This window comes from Arvicanthis niloticus, chromosome 23 (genome assembly GCF_011762505.2).
Source record: "Arvicanthis niloticus isolate mArvNil1 chromosome 23, mArvNil1.pat.X, whole genome shotgun sequence".
In the NCBI taxonomy this organism is placed as follows: Eukaryota; Metazoa; Chordata; class Mammalia; order Rodentia; family Muridae; genus Arvicanthis; species Arvicanthis niloticus.
The window spans coordinates 28,899,783-28,907,855 of record NC_133430.1 but is presented as its reverse complement, the minus strand read 5'-3'; the positions used below and the strand labels follow the sequence as shown (position 1 = coordinate 28,907,855).

Genomic DNA, 8,073 nt, shown 5'->3' with positions numbered 1-8,073 from the left:
CAAAGAACTGCAAAGCCTAGAGAGTTGTTCGGTCAGGGCATCTGTGCACTGAGAGTTTTTTCCATTGTGGTCCTCATTGTGGAAAAGTCTTGCCCTCTGGAAGCTGTGATTTGCTCTTGAGGATGCAGAAGAAGATGACGCTCACCAGCTTTTTACCTGCGCCTACTCAGCTATCTCAGGACCAACTTGAAGCTGAAGAAAGGGCAAGATCTCAGCGATCACTGCAGACCTCTCTGGTCTCCTCTCGAAGGGAGCCTCCCTCATATGGATACAGGAAAGGCTGGATTCCACGGTTGCCGGAGGATTTTGGAGATGGAGGTGCTTTCCCTGAAATCCATGTGGCCCAGTATCCTCTGGATATGGGGCGACAGAAAAAAATGTCTAATGCTCTGCCCATCTATTTGGATCAGGAAGGGAACATTAAATATGACACAATTGCTCGACAGGGACATTCCAAAGACAAGGTCATTTATAGCAAATATACTGACCTTGTTCCAAAGGAGGATATGATTCCATATGACACAGAAACGCCAAGGCCCGATGAGGAGACTATTAAAGAAATTACAGAAAGGACAAGGGCAGCTGTGGAGAAGATTGTAGCAAAGAAGATCGGTGGGTCCAAGCTGGTTCGGGCAGCTGCAAAGCAGCCTCCTGCCCAGTATGTCCACTACACGCCATCTCAGCAAGGAAAAGCATTTAATTCGGGAGCTAAACAGAGGATTATTCGGGTCGTTGAAAGGCAGATAGACCCAATGGAGCCTCCACGATTCAGGATTAATAAGAAAATTCCCCGCGGACCCCCATCTCCTCCTGTACCTGTGATGCACTCTCCTCCTCGGAAGATTAGTGTAGAAGAACAGAAGAAGTGGAAGATCCCGCCATGTGTATCCAGGTGGAAGAACTCGAAGGGTTATACAATCCCACTGGATAAACGGGAGGCTGCTGATGGAAGAGGACTTCAGCCTGTCCGCATAAATGAAAACTTTGCCAAACTGTCTGAAGCGCTATACATTGCTGAACGGAAGGTCAGTCTTCTAGAGTTTGCTGAATGTTCTTGCATCTGTGAGTCCACATCAGTTTACCTCAGGTCCAGAGGAACACTGATGTGTGTGTGTGTGTGTGTGTGTGTGTGTGTGTGTGTGCGCGCGCGCGCGCGCGTGCTAATGGCAGCAGGGGCTACCTACAGCTCTGTATAGAGTGAGAGCCCCCACTCCAGCAACGATGGTACCCCCGTGCCAGAATACTGGTTTCTTAGACAGACCTAATAATTCTTTGAAGATTACTAGGTACTGTTGTATGTTGCACAGTTTCTTCTGTTTTAGATGTAGTTGTTCCGCCGGGCTGTGGTGGCGCATGACTTTAATCCCAGCACTTGGGAGGCAGAAGCAGGCGGATTTCTGAGTTCGAGGCCAGCCTGGTCTACAGAGTGAGTTCTAGGACAGCCAGGACTACACAGAGAAACCCTGTCTCGAAAAACAAAAACAAACAAACAAACAAACAAAAAAAAGATGTAGCTGTTCTCCAAGAGGACAGTGTAGGGAAGGGTAGGTAAACATTGGGATTTAGTTCACTCACAAAATGGCGTTGATGGTATTGGCTATTGACATTACAGATTTAGTGCTGTATTGATATGCACATACAAATAACAGGAGTAAATTCTTTCAGATGTAGGCAAAGTTTTTGTTTTAGGGTAAAGTCATACTTAAATTTTGGTGGGTTGGTTTTTGATTTGAGTTTCAAGCTCAGGCTATGCTGGAACCAGTTGCAATTCTTCTGCCTCAGCCTCTTGATTTCTAGATATAGAAATACAGGTATGCACGACCATGTCACGTGACATTTATTATTTACTTATTGACTCATATTTTGGGTGCTGGCTCTCACTATGGTTCAATCTGGTTTCCCTTGTTTTGTTTTTAAGACATGATCTGTCTATATAGCCCTGGCTGTCTTGGAACAAACACACACAGACTCAGCAGCCTTCTGCCTTTTAAGTGCTTGGATTTCTGTCATAGACCACCATGCCCAGTGCATTCCAGTCTGGTTTTGAACTGGTGGACTCTGATGGTCTTCTTTGTGCTATGTGCCCACTGTACTGCTCAGCCAAAGCATTAGTAATGTACTTGACTTATAAAAATCACCTGGGCTTGTTGTGTTTGCACCTTTTAAACATTGCCTAGAGACAAAAGCCCAGCCTTCCAAAGTGGTATAGTCTTTTTAAGGCAACAAACTTTAAGTCTGCAGATGCCTTTACAGGCAGGTTTAGTTAGGAGTTTGAAGATGGCTGTAAATATGTATCCCACTGTGAGTTCCACTTACCATCTCACTTTACTAAACAGGCTCGAGAAGCAGTGGAAATGCGAGCCCAAGTAGAGAGGAAGATGGCTGAAAAAGAAAAGGAGAAACATGAAGAGAAACTCAGAGAAATGGCCCAGAAAGCCAGAGAAAGAAGAGCTGGGATCAAAACCCATGTGGAAAAAGGTATGACAATTCATTACCGTTGTGGAATTTACTTTCTGACTAGGTATGTGTCATTTTAAAAGGTCTTTGTGCACTGAGCATGCATGTGGGAGGGTATTTTGCAGCATACAAACATAGTTTATGTATAAAAGAGAAGTTGGTGTTATTTCAGAAATAATGTAGAACTGAACTCCCCAAAATGAAGGAGTACATGTCTAAAAGAAATCTTTAATATGGGAGTGACTCACTTGGTAGTATACTTCTGATCCCAGCACTGAGGAGGCTGAGTGGAATGTTTCATGATAGGAACATACATAGGAAGATCCTGTCTCCAAAACAACAACAATAAAGCAAATGAAGTCAATCATATAGTATATAATACAATGGATAAAGGAAAATAAAACACAAGGGATATAAAGATTGCAGAAGGAAAGTCTTGTCAGAAGAGGCCTTACTTGTAAAAGCTAATATTAGTACAAAGACCTGAAAGTAAACCATGTGGCGATCTGGGAGAACATTCTAGATGGAAAGATAGAGGACTACAAAAGCCCTTGAGTTTACCCCAGTATAGCTGATTCTCTCCACATGAGATGTGACAGAGCAGCTGGGGATCTGACCCCAAAGCAGCAGGTCAGCCCCATGACAGCACTGTCCCTGCTGCAGCAGTGGGCTCACCCTGTTGGACAGGTCAGGATTGTGGTGTGCAGGGTCCAGCCCTTGGATAACACCACTAATTCCCACATTCCACCCCCAGTGGCTTTTGTGGCACTAGTAAAGCTGGCCAGCAGTCATCTTAGTTTTTGAAACAAAGCCTCTCTGCTTGGAGCTCACAAATTTAGCTAGGCTGGCTGGGCAGCAAGCTGCACCCAAAGCCTGTACATGGTACTCATTTCCTTCCATTTGTTAAGAGATCTGTGTGGTGTGGTGTGTGTATGTGTATGCTGGTGTGCATGTGTGCATGCCCATACCCATTACATGTTCATGTGGAGGCAAGAGGGTGACATTGAGTGTCCTGGCTCAATCGCTATGTGTATTTTGAGAAAGGGTCTCACTGAGTGGGAAGCTCCCCAGTTGGCTGACTAGAGGACTTTGTGACAGACACACACTACAATGTGCAGCCATCTACCTGGCTGCTAGAGATCCACACTCAGGTCCTCAGGCTTGAGCAGCTGACTCTTTACCAACTCAGCCATTTCCCCAGCCCTGTCTTTGCATTTTATCATGACAGTTCTCAAATAGGAGGAGGAAGAGCTGAAAAGCAATGTGCTATGAAATGACCCTCTCTCCACCTAGACTCTGGTTAATTATTAAAAACAATTAGCATGACTGGATTTCCTTCATCCCCACATGCCCCCTGTCCAGCAGTCCCACTTTCTATTTAGGTGCGTTTCAATAACTTGTAGCTGACATAGGAGTCTCCACAAACCAGATTTAAATTGACTGCAGTTAATGTTAAAGGGCTGAGATTGATCACAAAGAATTAGTGGTGCACACCTGTAATCCCAGATGCAGGGTGGGACACAACAGCCAGAGTTTGAGGCTAGACCTGGCCATGTCATCAAAACATAGAAAAACATGGCATTTTCTAAGGTTGAAGAGCCCCTTGTACAAAATATGAAAAGCTAATGTTCAACTGTGTCCACAGAGGATGGAGAGGCCCGTGAGAGAGATGAAATCCGTCATGACAGGCGAAAAGAGAGGCAGCATGACCGGAACCTTTCCAGGGCAGCTCCTGATAAGAGGTCAAAACTGCAGAGAAATGAAAATCGAGACATCAGTGAAGTCATTGCTCTTGGTGTGCCCAATGCTCGAACTTCCAATGAAGTTCAGTATGACCAAAGGCTCTTCAACCAATCCAAGGTATGAGGACCTAGAAAACACCTTTATCATGGGTGTAGGTTTCTTATGGTTTCTGTTGCTGTGACAAAACACCACAACTGAAAAGCAAGTTGGGAAGGAAGGGGTTTGTTTTAAAGGGGTACACTTCCATATTGCTGTTGACTGAAGATAGTAACTGTTTGTAGTGGTAGTTCTTCCCGGGGATCAGGAATGACTGAATGGTTTGAGATTTAGAGACAGCATGTGAGTAAGTTCTTCCCAGCAACAATACATGTTTTTGATGCTTTTTATGTTCCTGTCATTGTTCCAAGGCTATTCATTTCAACCCTTAAGAAAATGTGGAGGGGCTGGAGAGATGGCTCAGTGGTTAAGAGCAATGACTGCTCTTTCACATATGAAGCTGGACTATTGGTTTGTTGAGTGGAGGTTCATTTTACTTTTTTAATATTTTCATTTGCATGCATGTTTGCCCATGTATGCACATGTGTGTACATGCATATGTCAATGTTGGAAGTTGCTCTTGGGAACTGTCTTTATCACTCCTCCCTCCACCTTATTCACTGAGCAGATTTCTCAGTCCATCCCAGAACTCACTGAGAGTTAGTTTTCCTACCCAGCCTGCTCTGAGATATCCTGTCTACATCTTTAGAGGATGGAGTTACAGGCAAGCTTCCACACACACCTATGGTTTACATGGATCCTAGGAATCCAAACTTGGGCCCTCATGCTTATGCAGACAGTGCTTTAACACTGAGCCATCTCTGCAGCACCTGTTATCTCTCATAGATAATTGAGACAGGGTTGGGAAATTGATGGAGCTGAGATTCAACCTTGAATGCTTTGACTCCAAAGCTTTTCTCTTAACTGTTGTGCAATGTCAGCTGAGCTGAGCAGGAGTCAGATGAAAGAACCACATAAGTAAACATTTCAACATGGTCATCTCTTGTAACCTTAAGCTTAAACCTTCTAAATCTGGGGGAATCCTTTAGTGACCTTTTCAGGCCGTTGAGGTAACATTTCTCAGCATCATTAATTGTCCAGTACCTACAATACATTTCTTCAATTTTAGTGACACTGTTAGTTGAGGGGTTTTGTGAAATTCAGTTTTTTTTTTTTTTTTTGAGAATTTCATACAATTGAGTTTGACCATATTCAGTCTCCTCCACCTCCTCCCAGATCCACCCACCTTGCCTACACACCCAACTTCATGTCTTCTTCCTCTTGTTTGGGTATTTTGTGTAGTGTTGGTGTTTGAAAGTAGGTTACATGGCTGTCCTGGAATTTCCTATGTAAAGCAGGCTTGCCTTTGTAAAGCAGATCTGCCTCCTCTGCTGCTAGAGTGTAGAGATTAAAGCTATGCATCCCCACACCCAGCCCTGTGCCCTTTATTGTTTTCTCTGTCACAACTTGGTGGTTGTTGTTGTCCTTGTTGGCTGTACCATACAGCTCTGGCTGTCTGAGAAAGGGCTATTTAGACCAGGCTGACTTCAGACTGGCAGAGATTCCCTGCTGCCTCATTAGTGCTGGGATTAAAGACTTGTAACACCACACCCACCTAAATCTAAGGAAAACCTCGATTTAATCTTAGTCTCTAAGTAAGGACTCAATGTCTCAATGTGTGGAGAAGTTTATACTTGTTATTTTATATAAATGTTGCAGTTGTGGTTTTTAATTAGCTGTAAACATGGAACTATTCATTGCTCGGCACTCAGATTCAGCTTTGGATAGGTAGACCTTTATATTTGGTGTCATTCATTTTCCCACAGGGTATGGACAGTGGATTTGCAGGTGGAGAAGATGAAATTTACAATGTTTATGATCAGGCCTGGAGGGGTGGCAAAAACATGGCTCAGAGTATCTACAAGCCCAGTAAAAATCTGGACAAGGACATGTATGGTGATGACCTGGAAACCAGGATAAAGACCAACAGGTACCCATGCAGATAGTTGATGGTTGGTCCTGTTTCCACAAGTAAAACAGTAAAACAGAAGCAGTTCCTGACCTCTTCTCCTTTTCCCCCCAGATTTGTTCCTGATAAGGAGTTTTCTGGTACAGACCGTAGTAGACAGAGGGACCGAGAAGGACCAGTTCAGTTTGAGGAAGATCCTTTTGGTTTGGACAAGTTCTTGGAAGAAGCAAAACAGCACCAAGGCTCTAAAAGATGCTCTGATAGCAGTCACTCCAAGGAACAAGAGCCGGAATGCAAGAAGCAGAGGAAGCAGTAGAGGGGCCTCTTAAAACTGAAATGTGACATATACAGCAGAGGACTGCTTGGTCTGGCCTCAGTGAGAGGAGATGCACCTAACCCTTGAGACACTTGAGACCCCAGGGACTGGAGACATCCTCTTGAAGCAGAGGGAAGAAGAATGGAATGAGGAACTGTAACAGGGGGGACCTGGAGGGAAATAAATCTCTGTGATAGCAGCCAGAGCTCTGTTTTATTCCAGGAGATAGATAGAAGGATTGAATATTCTACATCAGCCTGATATGTATCTGTGTGTGCATGTGTGCAGGTGCACATGTTGGATGTGTACATTGGGAATCTATCGATGTGGCAGCCATGTAGCCTAGTCAAGTTCTTGGGATCCCTCAATGGGATCCAGCCACCCTAGTGCTGGAATTTCAAGCATGCACTGCTAGACCTTGTCTGTTTTTCTGGGAGGGCTTCTGGGGATCAAACTGAAGTATTCATGTTTGAAAGGGAAGTACTTTACTTAACTGAGGTGTCTCTTCAGCATCCTGTGTGAATCAGAATCCTAAACAAGTTTCTTGGAGTAGGATAAAGCTGTATATATTTGATTACATTTGATGTTCTATACTAATCTGGATGCTTCATGTATATTTTTGTATTTAATCTTCATGATACATGCTATCCCTATCATTATTATAACCCATTTTAGAGTTGGGGAAACTATGGTCCAGAGACCTAATTGTCCAAGAACACTGTGTAGACCAGTGGTTCTCAGCCTTCCTACTATTTGGACCCTTTAATATATATAACTCCTCATTTTGTGATGTTCCCAACCATAAAATTATTTTGTTGCTACTTCATAACTTTAGTTTTGATACTATTATGAAGCATAAATATCTGAAATGTATGTTACCAGATATGTAACCCCTATTGGGGTCAAAGATTGAGAACCTCTGCCATAGTCACAGTGTTGAGCCCAAGCCACACGAGGCTGATTCCAAGGCTGCCTTCTGGATTTGGGAGTTCCGCTTGAACCAGTGATGTATTCAGGAAGAAAATAATTTCAGGCAACCATCTAAGGCTAAAGACAGTTACACCCTAGGGTCTTCAGCCGATTTTAATAAGAATTGAGCGAATGATGAATGGTACTTCTTAACTGAATAGTCATTGACCACATGTCTCAAATTAAGGGACAAGTTGAGATTTGAAAATTCCAACCTCCCGACAGTATTAATTTACCACTGGGTCTTGGGTCTTCTCATGTAAAGCAAAGGATTTCATGGGTGGAACTCTAAGGGCCCTTCCAACCTTCATTGTCCATGATTCTTCCATTGTATAGCAAGTTCTGATCTTCTGTAGATGTCCGCACACTGAAAATGTGATACAACTATGGAGAGCAGCGCTGAGTAAGGCCCCGAGCTGAATAGTCCCTGTGTTTATCCCAGATAAACTGCAACTGCAGTGAGCATTAGAGAGCAATAGAACAATGCTTCCTGTAATTGGAGGGAGAAAACCCATCAGGAACATCAGAGCTGCTTTGTCTCTGTTGACCCTCTGCACCCCAAGTACATCTGCACTCAAATCGC

General features: G+C 43.7%; 1 protein-coding gene across 1 annotated transcript; it reads left to right on the top strand.

Annotated features, from left to right (window-relative positions):
• LOC143436910 (SNW domain-containing protein 1-like) lies at positions 1-6,521 on the top strand. Its single transcript, XM_076921546.1, has 5 exons — positions 1-1,025; positions 2,337-2,478; positions 4,103-4,317; positions 6,063-6,226; positions 6,320-6,521. Exons 1-5 carry the CDS (start codon positions 123-125, stop codon positions 6,519-6,521), a joined length of 1,626 nt encoding a protein of 541 aa, XP_076777661.1. The 5' UTR covers positions 1-122.
• The last annotated feature ends 1,552 nt before the right edge of the window (positions 6,522-8,073 follow it).